At 38.4% G+C, this 19,849-nt stretch overlaps 1 protein-coding gene across 4 annotated transcripts in view; it reads left to right on the forward strand.

Moving 5' to 3' along the window:
- The first annotated feature begins 12,276 nt into the window (after window positions 1-12,276).
- LOC121912088 (VPS10 domain-containing receptor SorCS1-like) overlaps window positions 12,277-19,849 on the forward strand; it is a 46,698-nt gene continuing 39,125 nt past the window's right edge. Inside the window, exon 1 of one of the 4 annotated variants that reach the window (XM_042434155.1) lies at window positions 12,277-13,369. In XM_042434155.1, coding sequence (XP_042290089.1) covers window positions 12,644-13,369 — 726 coding nt within the window. In that variant the 5' untranslated portion in view covers window positions 12,277-12,643. Of the gene's footprint in view, window positions 13,370-16,162; window positions 16,211-16,474; window positions 16,575-19,462; window positions 19,485-19,849 lie in introns of those variants that run through there. The other 3 variants (XM_042434158.1, XM_042434156.1, XM_042434157.1) reach the window with 3 other exon arrangements.

Here is a 19,849-nt window from a genome sequence, read left to right on the forward strand (position 1 = left end):
CCTCCAATAAAACTCAACTGAGGAGTATGCAAGCCTTTGTGTGTGCTTTTCACAGAGGCAAATCTCAGAGGAGCAGCGGTATGTTGTGCTATGACAGTTGAGCCTGGGATGTCGAAGTCTCGCACTCTTCTTCTTTTTCTTTATCTTTCTTTTTTTCTTCCCATGGCTACAGAGAATAGGCTGAGTCTTCCCAATTAGCAGATTTCTGAAGAGGTGTTGTGACAGTCAGGGAATACAATTTACAGTTGTTAAAGCTTATCTGAAGTCGCTGTCAGTGTCTAACAAAGATAATATGAAGCTTGATAATAATCCAGAAACCTGTATGAAGTAAAGTATTGTGATGATTGATTAGACATGTTTGGATCAAAGGTGGTCTAATCCTTACAGCACATCTGTCCAAGCTGCTTAAACAACCCCCCTGTAATTGCTGTCTGCTGCCAGATAATGTAGACCAGTCACAAATCACACCTGCCCATTGTAAACTGGTTGGGGACCCACACAGCTTAGCTGAAAGCAGGAAGAAAGTTTACAATAGAGAGAGTGAGAAAAAGAAACGTGACATTGGTTCTGTTGTTTCCAAGGAACGCTGTGACTCCATTTACTATTATCTGACAGGAGACAATGAGCAATGTGTGGATAAAAAATGGAATGTTGAAATTTCACAGATCTCACAAAGTTGTCTTATGGAGTGTGTTCACTAAAACTGCGTTCACTACTTGTAGCAGATCTTTTTAAAAGTGGCTTTATAATACCAGTATTTTCTCATTGTTTGTCAGAGAAAAAAGACTTTTTCTTCCACATACACACCACGTCTGAATCAAATATGGAGGTGATCTTATTGTACCTCCGGGTCCACGCTGTGAGGCAGCCGCTATCACATCTTGCCAGTGGCATCGGAAGCAAAAATATCTGAAGTATTGATTTCTAACGGTGGCTATAATCTTAAATGACAGCTCTCTGTGAATGCCATTATGTGAAAGCTGCTCCTATGAACTCCATTGATTAATTTTGTCTTTTGAAATGGCAGCTGTGGGTCTGGTAAGTATATTTCTTTTAATACTGATACAGAGAGTCAATATGTGGCCTTCTACAATATTGTTCTCCGCTTTCTCAGTCAGCTTTTTTCTCCACTCAGAGCTCAGTGTATCTTGGCAATGATGTAGCCTGATAAAGCAGGTCTGTCAATATAACACACACTGACATGTTCTCAATAGAGTAACTTCAATTTCTCTTTCTTCATATGCCATTCATGACAGTCACCTGCATGCTGATGACTTCTTCCTACAGATTTCTGTTGCCAAAGAATTGTAAATGTGAGCACTCACAGTTGCAGCTAGAGTTTGGCAAAGCATGCTGCAGTGCAGACCAGCTCTTTCTAAGAACTGGGGGTAGCAGTGAAAGGACTGACCTATATGAAAGCACCTGTGTATTTTAGACCTTCAAGGCACTAAATTAAAACCTTCATAAGTGAAGATTGACAGCACAGTTTCCGTCTGTGCTTGGGGATTCTTGGGGAAGTGCTGCCAAATGCTGTACCTGCGTCCCTGAGCTGCAATGAAGGGTCAGCGTTGGAGGTGGCCACCTCAGCTGGGTGTAAAATGGCCAGTAAATCACAGGCAATACAGGACAGTGCTTGTCTGTGTGTGTGTGTGTGTGTGTGTATATGTGTGTGTGTGTGTGTGTGTGTGTGCAACAGAATACGAGTACAATCTTTTACAATCCTTCTACACAATGTATGCATGATCAGCCAGGAGACTGTGCATTCAGGTTTCAGGGTAGTCTTTGTGCAATGGTGAATGTTTATGTTTGCCAACATTTGCATTTGCGTGTCTTTGTGTTTGTGCATGCAGGTCACCCTGAAGCTGCAATACCAGATGTGCAGGAGTCTGGATTGTGCGGAGTGTTGAGTGGCTCCCTCGCTGACTCTGCAGACTTGGAACAATGCACACAGGTCTCTCCAACTAATGAGCTCTCTATATAGAGAGCACATAGAGAGAGCTTCCACTCTGCCTACAGTTTCAATCAGGGCCTCCATATCTGGGGAGCAGAGCTTTTTATGCTTCTGCTGGCACCTGACCAAGGAACTTGATACAAAATGCAAATCAGCATCGAGTACCTGAGGTGGTTCCAGTTTGTTTGTGTCACAAGGTGGAGAGTGACAGGTTCGTTGGATCAGGATGGAGTAGGCTTAGGAATGCAGAGACAGCACGGTTATTTTTGTTTTAGACTTTCAAATAGATGCGGATTCATGGGTTTTGCTTCTCCTGGATTTTGTTACAAAACACTTTCACTTTCGTATCTGTGACTGAAACCAAGAGTATGTAAAACACTTTTAAATAACTTCAGAGGTTTGCTGTGTGGATGAACATACTGTATCACATTTTCGCATCACAGCACAAGGACAAAAATGAATCATCTGTTTTAACGTTGCACGCTCGTTGTATTGGAAGCTGCGCTCCCCAATGGGCTGTTAAAACCGTCTCAGACAAATATAGGTTACATGAGCTTAGAGAGTGACGCAGCACCCCTTGAGGCAAGTGTCCAGACTTCTTGAGAAATGACTCTACATTATTCATTTCACCTCTTAATGTCTTTGTTGTGCAACAGTGCTTAAAGCAGAACAGCACCACTACCTTAACTCATGAGATGCTTTATTTCCAACTGGAAGCTGCCAAAAACATCAGATAAAATTCACCCAGTGCATTTAAAAAAAATTCTGAAAATAGATTTTTGTCAGCTGGAAATATACGATAAAAATCGCTATGGCAACTATTTCTCATCATTATTAGATGCACCACAAGGAGAGAGGAAATCTTTTTATCATCACTAACAGCAGAATGAAACACAGCATATGCTGAAATCCAGTATTCCAAGTACTAAATATGGCTCTAATGAGTCAGGCAATTGTGGGATTTTAACCTAGGGTAAATATTTTTACCTGCCTTGTGGTTTTTAACCTCAGGGGAGACAATACAAAACATCACGCCAAATGTTTTTGGACTACTGGGTACATTAAGACTCACCTAAAGTTGGTAATGATGAATTTTCTGCACAGTAGGCAGTTTGGAATGCAAATCCACTCTTATGCTACCAATCATAGCCTGGTAGCAATATCATAAAATATTCATTTTCACAGGAACCCTATTCTGTGGTGGTGCAAAATCCTCTGCCTCTGATGGAGAAGTACAAAGATAGACTCACATACCCTACAGTGTTCCTCTGCCATAACGTGTACCTGTCAGGGAAATTACAAAGACTCGTAAGCTTGTGTCAGATTTCAAACGCCTAACCTTTCCGTCTTAGGTTTGTGTTTCTCTGGCAGCGCTAAATATATGAGATGCCCTCTAGTATCTTACAAGCTTGCTGTTTTGATCTATGAGGTTGTGATATAAGCTTTGGTTAATAATTGATGTCTGGAAGGATGTCTCTCTCTGACTTCTTCATATGACTCAAAAATGACATTCCTGAAAATAAGAGGGGTCTTCTGCAGGATGAAATATTTCACTTTGTGAATTACTGATGCTCTGTGTGGGAGTTCCCACCCCCTCCTGGCTGCCTTGTTATTGTGCAAAGTTCAGTGTTTTTAAGTTTCCTTTGGCCTTCAGACTAGTAGGGAGAAGCTGTGCTGACCTCATTAGTGGTTACTGGCTAGCGCACGAAGCTAGTGATCTGTGTCCCGAAGTTTCTATCTGTATGCTAAACAACATAAATGACCTTCTACTTTTCTCATATGTGTCTCTTCATAACTAATTAAGTTAGGGAAAATGGGATTTGAATACAACTGCTTTGTGAGGAGAAACATGAGAACAGTATGTTGCTGCCAAGGGATGCTACCAAAGGGTGTGTGAGCCAGTCTAAAGGAATTATTTGACATTTTTGGGAATGCGCTTTTTCACTTACTTGCTGTGAATTAAATGAGAAGATCAACACCACTCTTATGTTTGGTTGGTAAATTTGAAGCTACCGCCAGCAGCCAGATTGCTTAGCTTAGCATAAAGACTGGAAGCAGGAGGAAACAGCTGGCCTGGTTCTGTCCAGAGATAACAAAATCCACCTACCAGCACCTCAAGAACTCTCTAATTAACACAATATATCTAACAGATCTCAAATGTTTAACTATTCCTTTGAGTAAAAAGCAGGATGTATTCCACACCACACTAAATAGCATATCTATGGGATGGGATGCCCTGTATGTATGAATTTGTATATACAGGAATGGGTGGATAAATGTCTGAAGGATGTGATGTAGGAAAAGTTGCAGAAAATATAGGAAACACTGGTGGTATAAAAACATTTGTGACTTTATAGACAGATAGATGAGGATGTCTCAAAAGAAATTGGACTTGATGGGAAAAAGCTCTGCCATTATTCAACATTAAGTGAATCATCGCCATCTGATGAATATGTCAAACTCATAATTGTATTAATTATTATTCAGTAATCAATAGCACAACAGAGCACTGGCTTTTATGACTCTCTCTCATTTGCAAATTGAGGAAACAGTCTGCATGGGGATATCTATAATTAATAATTACAAGTCTGTGCATCATGGTTGCGGTTCTGCAGCTGTGGGCTGATGACAAGTTGATATGAAGTGTAACTCCCACTGTGTAGAAAATTGTTTTACTCGTCCAGCTGAAGGATGGGTTTGTTCTTTATATCGCTTAAATACGCCCCAAGAATACTTTACAAATGTTTACCCAGTTCATTTATAATATTTACGTGTGGAGCTAATGCTTGAGATTTTAATAATACAATTATCTTAAAAAAAAGAAAAAAAGATTAATGATAAAATAATCAGTGGGGTCCCCAGACATGACTGTCATCTCATAGCCTTTAAGTGGACATGAAGGACTTCTAAAAGTTTTAATTACAAGCTATTTCTGGAGAATTTTGGACCCCGCTGTGCCAACATTTCAATATTTCTCTCACATATTAATGTTTACAGACAGGGTGTGTTCAACTTCAGGTTCAGATTTCTTTTTTCTTTTTCCTATTTTCAGGGGTTCCTCAGATATCTGAAGCCATCCCTCAGGAATCAAATTTGTTAATCTAATAAAGGGATGAATCACCTCGCCATCATTTCCCCAGGTTCATTATTATAAAGCACAATAAGACATGGGGCAGTCTGCAAACTCTTCATACTCTTGCTTATATGGGGAACCGAATAAAAGATTAATTTGTTTAACAGCTACATGCACTCATACAGAAAAAAGCCATCAGCACTAACATATCATATGGGTCTAATGTACAGGTCCATAAAAAATCCACAATTTTAACAACATTTCATCTCTGAAAATTGATGCATGTCCTATTCAAACTGGCTATTAGGATGGGATGTAACTCAAGGAGTGGTCAAGTGTGTCGACCGCTGGGATATTACAGACTGTTTTATTTTAATAGCAATTAAGGTTTTAACTCAGACATCTATAATAGGTTCATTTGTTTTTTCACATATTATTAGCCTAAAAGGTATTAACTGTTTTAAACAGTGTTTACAGAAGGCAAATATAATGACATTTAGTTTTTTAATAAGGCCATATTATGTTAATATCTTGACATTTTTAATTTATTAGGGACTAGAACAAATTTAATTCACTCTGGAGAAATATATTCAGGTTTATTTTATTTTACTTACTTTTAATTATGTCCTCTACATACTTGATCTTGCACGAAAAAATATTAATCTATGCTTAATTGGGTAATCCATTATATCAGGTTTTGTGATAGACTTTATCAAGGCAAGATTTATTCCCCACTTCTTTTTTTTTTAACACTGTCTTGGTGGTCAAACCTACAAACACCAACCAACACAACAAATGCAATACAACTTAATGGGTGTTTTTCTACACAATATACAGTAGCTTAGCTAAAAATACCCAGTAGCTCTGAGTGGATCTGAGTGAGTTGGTTGGTAATGCTGGCAGATGTGAATATAAGCACAATTATCAATATCTGCAGCATTAATGCTGTGAATAATGCCTACCTTCAATATGGAACAATAATTGTCCTGCTATATTTGTTCCTAAGTAGTAAAATTAACTCTAATATTTTCTGGTTATTAAAAACCATATAAAGTAGTTCATGTTGGATATGTAATGTGAAAACCCTTAAAGGATAGGTTCACAAATTTTTCAAATCTGTTTTAAAACAACGGTCAAGTGCCCATATGAACACTGAAAGAGGTTTTCCTTGCTTTAGAAGATCCCCTCCAAATGTACTTACAATGTAAGCGATGGGGGACAAAATCCACAGTCCTCGTTATGAGCAAAAATGTATTTAAAAGTTTATCTGAAGATAATATGAGGCTTCAGCCATCTGAGTTGGTCAAATAAAGGTGACATCTTCTGCAATTACAGTCTTTTTAGTAAAGACTTCACTCTTCATGTCTTGACGGACAGTGTTTTCCTGTTCAACTGCGGTGGAAGTATAGTAACAAAAAGAGGGAATTTAGCACTAAAAAGTAACTTTGTAAGATATTGACTTGATATTGACTAATTTGGACAGCTGAAGCCTCAAGTTATCTTCAAATAAACTTTTAAAAAAATTTTGCACAGAGGGAGTCTTGTGGATTTTGTTCCCCATCATTTACATAAAAAGTGCATTATCTTCTAATGGATCTTCTAATTGTCAGTATGATCAGCAAGAAAAACGTGTGTCAGTATTCATATGAGCACCTGACTATTATTTTAGGACAGACTTGAAAAATTGTTAACTTATTCTTAAATTTATTTTGGCAGAAAAATTAGTGCAATGATAAACAAGGTAGGGAAGTGTGTCATCTATAAAAATATCACAGAAATATGTTTATTGATCGTAAGCTGCTCTAATCTTATTTGTTCATTACTTGACTGGTAAACTTGGTTATATTTATTTGAAACTCATTTCAAATAAAACAACCTAAACAACTTTAAAAATATGCCCAAAATACATAATTTGGTATATTTTACCATTATGCTGCTCATGGTAAAAAATGTTGGTACCTGGCGCTCTAGGCTAACTTTAAATTCTTCTGATTTTATAAGCAGGACAGGCCATTAATGAGCTCAGACCTTTCACACTAATTTGTGCTTGATTTAAGGTCAGTGCATTTGGCTTCTTGGCAGAAATGGAATGAGGAAAACTTTTTATGCCATGTAACTCAAAACCTTGATTTCTTATATTTTCCTAAAATTGTGTGAATAATGTTCTCATTTAAATGTGGATTAGTAGGATTTTGTGATAGTATTAGGTTGCTGTTGTTGTTCTGAGCTGCTTTGAGGCAAATTCTGAACACTGAAGGTTAAAGGTGCAGTGTGTAGTATTTAGTGGTATCTAACAGCATGACAACACCTCATCACTATAAATATTATAGTTATAGTAGTTATTGATTAGAACTATAGACTGTGATGTTATGCTAACGACAACAGTCACTTCCAGGTAGATGACTGGCAGTTGATTTGAGTTGGTAATATGTGAACTTGGTAAACTTGTTTATTTCTGTTGTAATTTTCAGCCGTAACTGTAAGGTTTGAAGATATATAGTTAAACACAGTGGTCCAATCTATCTGGTGTTTTTGCTGTGCTTATTTTATGTACTGTGTTGCTTTTCTAGTGTCTTTGGTTTGTTTTGTTTTGTGGGGATCAGCCATAAAACCCCAAGCGGACTTTTAAGTTGTGTTTCTTTTATGTTTGTGAAACTGGATTGAACTGAACTGGTTTGGGGTTGTGGGGAAAACAAAATGGACCCTTTACCGAGTGGATTGATTCTGAGACTGTGGGACGAGTTACACACACAAACACACTCACACACACTGAAAAACCTGAACCCTTCTCCACTCTTTATTGTTACCTGGCACCCCCATACACAACAAGACCATTTTCCCTTCAGTTGAGAGTATATCTCAGCTTCCCCTCTGGCATCCTCCATCAGCTGTGCCGGTGAGTCAGTGACACGGCAACACTAGTTTAAAAATGTCTGTGAAGCTCGCGGACGTAGTAGCTAAATCTGTCCACTGAAAAAAAAATGTTCAGCAGATATCTTAGTTACAACAAGATTAAGCTAGCAAAGCAGTTTTGTGTTTATAAATGTGGTATTTATTCAGTTTGGGAAATCCCACAATCTCTAGAAAGCATTAGCTCAAGTTGGCTGGCTGACTCAACAGGGACTAGAAATCATCACTGTTGCTAGGTCGTTACTAAAAGTCGGCCTACTTGCTGGAGTAGTAAACTAGGTTTCATTACATAGAAGTCTACTGACGTGACTGATTGTTTACCAGGTATTAGTCATACCCCATTTATTTCCATGTAAACAGGAGATAACACTAGCAAATTTTTTTATTTTTAGAGCGAATTGCCCCACAATATGAATACATTTTGTTTATATCTTTTATTTTCTTGGTAACTGTTGTATAACTGCAAATTACACTTGGTACAAGCACCTCGTTCCTGACCGTATCACTGAAGTGGCAACAATGATGGTAAAGCACACACCCTCGAGTGTAATATTGCTTAAGTATATTTTGATTAGTGTATAATCACCTGAAAATAAGAATTGTTGTGTTTTCATTACCTTAGAATGAAACCTCAATATGTACATAGGGAGTGGGTCCTCTTCCATGGAGGTCAACATGTTTCTATAGTAGTCCAGAACAGACAAACCAAACACTGGCTCTACAAAGGGCCTTTTACGTTTTTCGCGAGTTTCATGGCCACCATAGTTTCTCCTACACACTTGGAAGGGAAGGGGAGAGGAGGGGGTAGAATGAAGATTGGTGAAGTGGTACTCAAGAGGGAAAATCCACCTTGCTGATTGCTATATCTGTGCTGAATAAATGATTTCTCTGAATCTGACCTCATATGCTGAGCTGAAGGTCAGTGGATTAAAGCAACATCTACTGTATAATAAAACATGAACAAAATGAATTGAGGTAGAAAAAGACATCAATAGAAAATATATGAAATATTTCAGTTGCTCAAGTCTCTTTAAAACATTTTATACTCAAAGTAGTATGCTAGTCAGCACTCAACTTCACTGACAACATAGCAGACACACCCTATATCATATATGAAGGTGTAACTGAAGGGTTTGTGATATCAAATGGATACAGCCTGCAGCATTTCACTGGAGTCAAAGTATTTAACCTGCTGCCTGTATTGCATTTCACTTTATCTCTCAATAATGTAACTGAAATCATTACTTGAAAAGGCGATTTTGTCTCCTGGAGCCCCAGAGGTGTGTGCAGCACTAATTGAAGTGAATGTCTCAGGTGTCCATCATTAAATTGAGCTATGCTATTGCAGGGGCAGATTTAGTGCTTTGGGAGCCCCAGGCAAACTATGTTTTGCTTTATTTTCATCCTTTCTCTAACTCTGTTGGTAGTTTCAGCGGCAGAAAAAGTAATCAAAACTTTTTTCTTCAGTAAAACTATTAATACCACACAGTAAAAATACTGCATTCTGCATTCAAATTTTTACATAAAGTGAAGAGTGAAAGAGAGGTATTATCAGCACAGTGTACTTAAATGTACTTAACTTGTGTTCAAGGAGGAGCTTTTAATTCTCATATTATGCTGGATAGTTTAATCAATAATAATGGATCATATTTTAATTGTTGTGAGTAAAATCTGAATCTGCAGCGTAACCAGTGAGATTTATCTGTCAGGTAAATATAGTGGTACAATGTTTTCCTCTGAAGTATACAGTTGCATATTTTTAAGTGCATTTGTAAGTTTCCTTTGAAGTACAATTAGTTAGAATGGTAACATAATTCAATATTGTTCATATCTAATCATCATAATAAATCTATAGCTGTTTGCGGCTCTTTTAGTTGGGGGCACCAGACAGTTGCCTACCTTCCCTGATGATAAAGTCTGCCCCTGTGCTATTGCTACCTCAAAGCCTTTTTTTTTTTTTTTTAAAGAAAAACAAGAGGATTAGGAAAGATGACTTTTCTATGGCAACATTGTGTGGCTTTTCTCATTCACATATGACTGCTGCTTCTACTCAATACTAAGCTACACTGAAGGCAGATGTTAGCTTTTTAGTTAGAGCACAGGGGCGAGACAATGTACTGTGCATGACTAATGTCCTGAGTGTCTTTGGTCCTTTCTTTTTACTGTTATGGGCACCAAAGTAATCAGGGCAGCTGTGAAAGTGAATCAGACATCGGATTGGAAGAGGTCTAATTTCAGAGATATCCAGCGCTCTTTTCTTCTTCCACTGAATTCTATTTAATTACCAAAAAAAAGCAGAATAACAATCCAACAACATGGAACACTGTCATCTCGTTCCTTTGTGTGCTTTTCACACTCTCTGCTCACTAGCTTCCATCACAGAAGTATGAGCTCAGGGAACATAACACAGTTTGTATTCAGTCTGTGTGACAGGCAGCAAAGCAGCATTCTTGTCTGTCGAAAGACAATGATTCCGCTCAGCTGCCATGTTGTGCACACAAATGTGCTATACTACATCAGTCCTGAGATCTGTCACCTTGCACAGAGAAATGTAAAATGTGTGAACAAGTGAAAAAGATCCTCCATGGATAATTGATTTGCACGCTTTACATGAGCAAAAGTCTGCTGGTACTTCTCTTTAAAAAAAAAATTGTAACGTGATTTCTAAACCCTCAGTTTAGTTTGCTGGAAATCAATTATTAATTTTACGTATGACGACATTTACACAACTTCATTCTCCCACTGTAGCTTCAAAGAAAAATTTACAGTATCAATAAAATCAAAGATAGGATTTTCATCTAGAGCTTAAATGATTAGTTGACTACTCAGTTTGTCAAAACTGCAGCTACTTTGACATCATTAATCATTAAAATCATTTTCTTAAGAAAAAATGGACTCTATAGTTCAAGATTTTTTGCTGTTAACTTGAATATGTTTGGGCTTTGGGATGTTTTTTTTCTGACATAGCAACTCTGGAAAACTGCAATGGGTGTTTTTCACTATTTTCTGAAATGTTATTGTGTAAATGGTTATTTGAAATTGAAAATAATTGCAGCCCTACTTTGTTCCACCCTTGTGAAATTATTTCTATTGTAGAAGTATTACAAGCAAAGCAAGACAAAGCATCCAAACAAGTCATACACAGACGTAGCAGCGTGTGTACGACCATCCATGTCTAAACTAAACAGACAGGTCGGGCAAAAATCCATTATGATCACTACAGATGTATCCCTGATGAAGTCACAGCAAATAGAAATACATGTAAGAAAAAAAAAAGTTGTATTGGTGCCACACACATGCATTACTTAAGAAGTCTTCTGCATTCTAATCGCTGATGCTTTAGGTTTGCATTACAGTCAAGACTTGAGCTTTTTAGCCAATGTTCCCCATGATTGAAATTCTCAGTCAGCCATCAATCTGCATTATAGACTGGTTTCCCCTTGTCTGGTGGGGGCTAACTGAAACAGATTGAGACAGCTCTTGCTCACTGCATCACTAATGGCTGCCAATGAAAGACGTCTCTGTGCAGTTGACCCGTATGTGGAACAGGATCACGTCGCAGCTCAGAGCGATGGGGAGAACACAGCTCAATACAGGGAGTCTCTTCGGCATCAGTCAACAGTCAACAGCATCCTCATCCTATTGACTAAATGTTGCCCAGGAATAGAATCTAATCACAGGGTTTGGACAGGCTCTAGTGCCCCTAATGGTTTACCATTAGCTAACTGGAACAAAGCCCAAAGTATAGAGAAATATAACAATATATTCCAGGGTGTCCGCATTGCATGGCAATAATGGGTTCTCAATTATTTCCATGGCAGTGCAGACACCTGCATACTCTTATATACAACAGCAGAGACCAGAGAAGGTTGAGAGAGGAAATGATTACATGCTCACTTCTAGTTTGAATCCTTCTCATTATTTTCTGTCAGACAACCCCTCATTAACCTGAGAATAGGGCACAAAAAAACAGAAGCTAAAATTTAGGGAATATGTATTTTCTCCATTCAGCTGTACTGAATGGATACTGCAGGAGTGCAGCCTCGGTGAGTTTTCAAGCCATTTTGCAGACAACACAACAAAGTCATTACCTGCATGGCATAATTGACAGTGAACACAGGCAATCCTGTTAATTGATTACCTGGGCCCGCGCTAATGGAAAATGTAAAGCCTCATTGTATCTTCCATAAAGCCCCTGTCAGGAACATTTCCACACAAAGACTACCAGAGGCAGACCCATAATGTTTCTAGAGTCTTCCCCAGGGACCCCAGCATGTGAGCACAGTTCAAACTATTTTAATCTGATGAGTAATTTCCTATAGGATAATGATGCGGTCAAATATTTCATAGTAGACATAATATCTGGCACACTACTAATCAAAAACAGATTAAAGACCCCTAGGGGACCACGCGTCTCTGGAGATATAACTTGAACTTAATGAAATGCACTAACAGTCGCTATTTTTTCATCGGGGTTGAGATGAGGATGCGGGGGTTTGGGCCCCTCTCCCCTCTCGTGCAGGATTCAGCCTCCAGCTCCTCCTCTGATGCATCGTTTGCATCAGTACTTGGGAACACTTGTCCGCGCGCTGCTGTACCTCCCCACAGTGCATTCACGGACTCCACTTCGCCAGGTGATGACAGACAAACGCTCAAGAGTGAACATGATGTGTTTCTAACAGCTAGCTTGAAGTCGGAATTAACGTAGAATGGAGACGCGCCTCGGTCACTGTCTTTTTCTAATTTTCTCTGAGTGGATTTGTCTCTTCACCCTAACTTCCATCCTGGGCGGAACAAAAGCGGAGGTAAGGTGCATTCCCTCGTGCCAGCTGCCGCTCATCAGAGCTTTTCCCCGGGAAGTCTCGGCGCTGGATTTGACGCATTTTGGCGAGGAACCAGCTGATGAATTTATTGGATTTACCGAGGGGTCACCGGGCGCAAAATCCATCACCGGAGAGGACGAAAAGCTCAACGTTGCGGAATTACCCGCGAGCGAAGAAAGTTCGTCTAAAGTACAGCAACCTTTGGGGGGGAATAACACAAGTTGCCTCCAGAAGGACGCGCTAAACGGTCAGCAGAAACTTTCCCACCCGAAAGTGTTTCCTCAAAGTGATTTACCTGCGGCTGTCCCCTCTCCCAGTGACGGTAACTTCACCGAAAATAGCAGCAGCAGTGATGGAAAGAATGACAGCTTTTACGGGGAAAATGGGGCACAGGTCGATGTGACGGTGAATGAGGACGAGGATGTGGCCAGTTGGAGACGAACGCGAAGTGCGAGGAGCGCAGAGACTTGGTCCGGTTTCAGACCCGAGGGCGGGGAGGATGCTTCGTTTGCGGACCAGGAGGAGTTTCAGCTGACAAGTTCGACATTTGCTCTCACCGGGGACACGGCTCATAACCAGGCGATGGTGCACTGGTCCGGACAGAACAGTAGCGTAAGTAGTTAATGTGCTCTAGATTTACGCACGGGCATGTTTTGACGCAGTGTGGTCAATGTGCACTCATGAATCTTGTGTGGTCATTTGAGAGACTGGAAGCATTAGTTTTCACCGAGAACGACCAGACAGACTAGACTTAATAGAGATTGACTGTGAGGCTGCTGGGAGGTTGCAGAGTTTGAGGGAATCAGTCTCGGGTGGGTGTCTTCAACCCCCCCCCCCCCCCCCCCCCCCTCTCTCTCTCTTTCTCTCTCTCTCTCTCTCTCTCACACACACACACACACACACACGCACACACACACACACACACACACACACACCCTTTTATACAATTGATTAGCTGACTTGGAGGGTGGGCTAGACTTTAAAGGAAAAAAGTCAAAATAATACAAGTTTAATGTTCTGCATAGACTTTAAAGAAAATCCTTGTCATTCTCTCTCTCTCTCTCTCTCTCTCTCTCTCTCTCTCTCTCTCTCTGTCTCACACACACACACACACACACACACACACACACACATTGTGCTGTTTTTGGTGAATCACTGATTTTTCAGTTGGTTATATGCATATTTTGTGCATCAATGGCATCAATAAATGTACAGTATCTATACTGAAAATAGACAGAGAATGCTGAAAAGGTTAAGTGCAGTATACAGCACACTGTCTCGCTGCCTGTGCCTTATAATGAAGAACACCCTGCTCACAATAGATGTTAATCTATTTTTGATACCTGAGGGTAGAAGTGTCAAAAAAAGTCATTAAACAGCAGATAGGTTGAGATGATGAAGATGATGATAATAATAATAATAACATAGTCAACAACAGTAATGATAATCATAATATAAATTCACTTATATGGCACCTTTCATACAATGAATGTCACTTAATCTTAATTCTACTGACAGGGGTACCAGCAGACCTCAGAGGTACACTTTTTGTCATATCTCACAGGTGCTTTATTCTATCATTCCAATTTTTCATGATTTTGTCAATCAATTTGTTCCTAGTGACTTCTTATCATTGTTTTCTGTTTCTGTTTTAATTAGTGCTTTAAAAAAAAAAAATACTGATGCATTTGGGTCCTGGGGGACCCCAGTCAAAAGCACCCAATTCTGTCTATGCAGTTTTAATAGATGGAACTATTTATTGAGTTCATGTTTGCCATGGATCCTAATTTAAAATATCACACACTATCAGCGAGGGTAGGGGCACTCTGTCATTTTGAAGGCTTTGTGGAAAGATTGTATTTAAGATAAAAGCTGCAATTTGTATTAAAGAAAAGTATGTATTTTCATTTTACACAGTATGCAAATTAACTGTAACTTTCTAAAAATAATATTTTTTTCAGATGACATTAATTACATGAATAACCAATAATGCTCTGAGAAGAAATAAGAAAAAAACGTTTTGCTATGATGGTTGTTTCTTACAGTAGTTTATTCCTGGGGTCCACAGGGACCCCAGTCAGTAGTCCTTGTATGTTAAAAATGTTGGGAAGATGAGGGTTTAAGTGCTTTATAATAAAGAGAAACACAATGCAGTAGTACAGTAAAATACTAAATGTAGGGAGAAAAAACAACATTCTAGTCTAGCTGAAAGCTAACAGAAATAGATGTGTTTTAAGCTCTTGCTTAAAAATGTTCACAGAGGTTGCCTCCCTAATATCCAGGGAACTGGTACTCCACAGTTTGGAGAAAGGTTCATCTTGAATTTTCACATGTCTGCGGTTTTAAACATCTAACACTGAAAGATCCAGGTGAATGTGAAATGCACACAAAACAACAGGGAGTCTGCCATATAAGCTGGACCTAAGACATTTAGAGCTTTCTATACGGGCAAAGGGACTTTGAAATCAGTTCTGAAAGATACAAGGAGTTGTGATAAGTTCAGCTAAACTGGTATGCTCTCTTGTCTTTCTTTTTGTCAGGAGTGTGACAGCAGAATTTTGAACAAGTGACAGTTGCCCCTAAATAGACTTTTCAGGAAGACCAGTTAAAGGTGCAGGATGCAATCCAGGCTGAACAATGTACTATATTTGGTATTTGACATTTGCTGGCTTAAGAGGGATTGTTCCCTGCCATTATTTCTTAGATGAAAGTGTGATTTAAAACTAAAGCTACAGCATAACATGCTAACAATTGGGCCTCGGCTGGAAACTTGTTGATTTGATCTGGTGGACCAGAGATCCAGTGCATCTCTTTTGGCCTCATTTCCAAGCATAAAGTTATTACTAATCTATTGATTGACTGTGGTCGTATGCTCTACAGAAATGTACAGCCTAACTGTGTGTCATCAGCACAGCTGTGGAAATTGACATTATGTTCTCTGATTGCATCATCAAAGGGCAGCATGTAGAGTAAGAAGATGGGACCAAGTTTTACCTACCAAAATGTTTAGAGCGGCAACAGTTAGTTGATTGATCGATTAGTTGCCAGCTATTAAGTAAATCGCCAACTATCTATCAATCGCTTTTAAGTCATTTTTTAAGAAGTAAACTTCCAAATTCTCTGCCTCCAGCTTCTCATGTGAATATCTTCTGGTTGTTTTAGCTCTGTATTTGACAGTGAACTGAATATCTTTAGGTTGTGGACTGTTGGTCGGGACAAAACTAGACATTTGAGGATGTCATCTTGGGCTTTTGGAAACAGTGATTGTCATTTCCCCTTTTTTCTGACATTTTACAGTCCAAACAACGAATCGATTAATTGAGAAAAAAAAATCAACAGGTTAATCGTTAATTAAAATGATTTTCAGCTGCAGCCCTACAAATGTATCTAAATGCTGCATTTTCACCAAAACCAGTTTAAAATACATTGAGCAAGACCAAGCCATTTCACAAGGTGAGATGTGAACATTTGATAATGCACCAAATGCAGCACTAGATTTAAAGGAACTTAATCTGGAACTATTAGAGCACATTTTTAAGTACTGAGCTTCTGTAATTCTTGATAAAAACAGATGCAAATAAATAGAAAGAAGCAAAAAAGGCACCAAAATAAATTCCAAGTCAAGTGACAGTTTTTAAAACTTTTACCTTCCTTAAAGGAATAATTTTATATCTGATGATATGTAATATTTTTGATATTTTATTTGCTTTCTTACCGAGAATTAGATGAGAAGAACGACACCACTGTCATAGGAGATGTTAGCTTAGCTTAGCATAAAGACTGGATGCAATGGGAAGCAGCTTGGCTCTGTCCGAAGGTAACATCTGCCTACCAGCAACTCTAAATTTGACTAATTAGCACATTACATCTTTTTTGTTTAATCCACACAAACAGTGTAGTTTGTTGCGTGCTGGAACAATTTCTTGGCTGTCGTTGTTGTTCCCCCTTTCTTGCGTTTTTTATGCTAGGCTAAGCTAATTGCTTGCTGGCCCTAGCTTTATATTTGTTGTACAGAAATGAGAGTGGTATATTGATCTCTTCCTCTCACTCTTGGCAAGAAAGCTCAGAAGCATTTCCTAAAATGTTGAGCTACTCCTTTGATAATTCACTTTTAAAGGGAAAAAAAACCCATTATATGACAGTGTAAGAGTGGCAGTATTCCAAATACAGTAACATTAATAAAAAGTTTCAAGTATTATCACATATTTGAGAAACTGTTGTTTATAATTCGTAACAATCAACATGTTTATGTAAATTATATACATGAAGCTATTATTCAGACATTTTGTCTTACACATTCAGATCATTATCACCAGGATTTGGCATTATCTTTTTCACAGTTACATGGCAAACTTTAGAGTCCTGCTTCGATAAATTTCCCCCTGATGGCAGACAGTCATATCCCACCCACTCACAGTTTAATGTGTGTGTGTGAATTCCCACTTTAGCTACATGCCACACCCTGGCAGGCACTTACACCGTCTGTGTAGGTGCCTGCCAGGTGGTCAGCAAGGAAGCTTGCAGTTTTCTCTCAGCTGGTGTACTTTTATAAATCTATTTTAAAACGTAATCTCTTTGGCCAAGTTAAACTTGTTCAACCAGATACAGTTCAGTCATAATGACTGCAACCAGCTTCCATTAGCATAAGAAGATTTGAAAGAGGTTTAAGGCAGCCAGTCACACTTCAATAGGCAACCTTATCTTACAGGCTTAGGAGTGGGAGACAATTTGTAATTGCACAAACAAACATAAATAAAGAGAAAAAAGGTTAGGGACTGGTGAAATGCTTGCAGTGTTCTGCATAATATCTCCTCTGGCTTGTTAATGTGATTCTGGCTGTTTATGTGTGAAAGGGCTGCTGTCAAACCATGTTTTGACATTTCAGGCAGTTGTCCTCACATGTTGACTACTGTATGAAATCAAGCCAAGACTTTTGTACTTGTACAGTCTGTGATGATGTGTTTGTTGCCAATTCTGAAATCTGATAATTGCTTTAGTATTAGGCCTACAGGACATCAGCCAATTTGACTGCCTCTTATTGATTTGTCTTGATATTTAGTTTTCCTGTTCAATTTAAGATTTTGTTTTGCTAGTCTTTGGTTGCTGAAGCCTAGTTGGTGGATGTTCTTTTATCATTTGTCCAATTATCACAGTTTGAAAACTAAACTGCACTGCCAATTCAGTGTTTCAGCCAACATGATAACCAAGAAAAAATGCAAAAGATTATAGTATTTAATTGACGTGCTTCAAGAATTTGATTGCATCAAAAGCAAGAATAATAAGCATTTAATATTAATACTATTATTTTGAGCAACTAAATTTTATTTTGTATTACTGAGAAAATGTACTTGAGTGTTTGTTTTTTCAGCAAGGTTTACCAACGGGAGCATACATAATTTTTCTTCTTACCAAAAGGAGGTTATAATCTTTCTCTATATTGAGCTTAATGTCCACCTCCTGGGTTCTCAAAACCTTCCATGTCTGGAGCATTTGTTAAGTTTATCCATGTTTGGTAAAGAGATTCTTCTTCTCTTAGGGAAAAAACTTCTTCTTTATCTCTGCCTTGAGCAAACTTAAGAAGCAGCTGCTCAGTTCTTGAAATGCCTCCTTCATCTCACAGCCCTTGAACATTTACGTCCTGCTCTTGGGTACTCGAATCCAAGTTTTGTTGTGTTTTCAGCACCTCCATTTTCTTGTGGAGGGCCTCCTCCTCTTCACAGATCTTGTGTTTGATAACCTGATGCATTGCCTCTCCTCATCTGCTTCATTGAGTCCTTAGTCAGTCATCTCATCTGCCTCTGCAAATTGGAGAAAGGCCAGGTACGCAGTCAGTTTCATTTGAACTGTTGGTTGCGTCTCTGACTCACTGACTTACAGTGGATAAAATACTGTATTATGTTGTATTCTCCAGTTCCACTTTAGGATCCTCCTCAAGGTCCATTCAAACGTCTCTAAAGTATTTTTTGTTATGTTTGAGGCTGTCTTGGAGATGACTTTGCTGTGAAAGTATGAAAACGCAAACATCTATCCTTCTCTGATAAAATAATTCAGTTCAAGCTGTCATACCTTGAGTAGACATATTTGAGTATAACTCCATGAAAGATACTGTAACACTTGGCGCTAGACCAATGTCATGTTATTATTGCTATAATTATCCAGACATTCACGTTTGTGAGCGCCAATGTCATTTGTCTGAGGCGAACAGGCATAAATGATCAGTTAGAGATCAAATGGAGCGAGAGTTATTTCAGGGTGAATAAAAATATGATGCAAGAATTTAACTCTGTATTGACTGTCAAGGATAGGCTCTGTCAATACTTGCATAAAAGCATAGAAAGGGTAAATGAAATTACTATATGTACAGTATGTTTTACAATTATTGAGCAGCATGGGACAATGGTTGTCAGAAACTGTTTTTCTTATTTGAGGTTTTAATTTAATTCATTGCAGCAGCAGATATTCTAAAATAATAAAAAGTCTCTGCAGTATAGGGTGCATGGTATGCAAATTTGGTTTTCAACATTGTACTGTCAAATAGAATTTAGGAATAAATGTATAGAAAATTATTTTTATGGTATGCAAAATAGCTATAGTACAGCAAAAGTAAGGCCTAAAATATATCGAATATGCATTTTTTAAAAACTTCAGTCATTTCTGCTCCCTTTGTGACTTGCAGGTTCCCTTTTCTACTGGAGATATGAGTCATATCAAGAATACTATATTTGAAGTAGGTGCTATATTCAACAGCAGTGTGGAAACACACTGAATGTGCTGTTGTTTTGAGTATGAAGTTGGCCTTATGTCTTACGTCAAATACAATATATATGAAAGATATGAAATAGAATATGATTAAATATATGCATGATAAAGTAGGCGTAAACAAAAATAAATTATACTATGCAATCTCATGCGGAAAGGAAAAATAAAAACATTTAAATTTTCATTATGGAGTATAGTACAGTATAAACAAAATCTATGACTTAAATGAAGAAAATGTTACAGAAATGTACACGTCAAAGAGCAGTAAGGGTTAACCAGAGGAATGCAAAAAATAGGCCTCAGACCCCTTATCAGTTTGTCAATAATCATTGA

Source organism: Thunnus maccoyii, chromosome 14, assembly GCF_910596095.1.
Source record: "Thunnus maccoyii chromosome 14, fThuMac1.1, whole genome shotgun sequence".
Classification (NCBI taxonomy): domain Eukaryota; kingdom Metazoa; phylum Chordata; class Actinopteri; order Scombriformes; family Scombridae; genus Thunnus; species Thunnus maccoyii.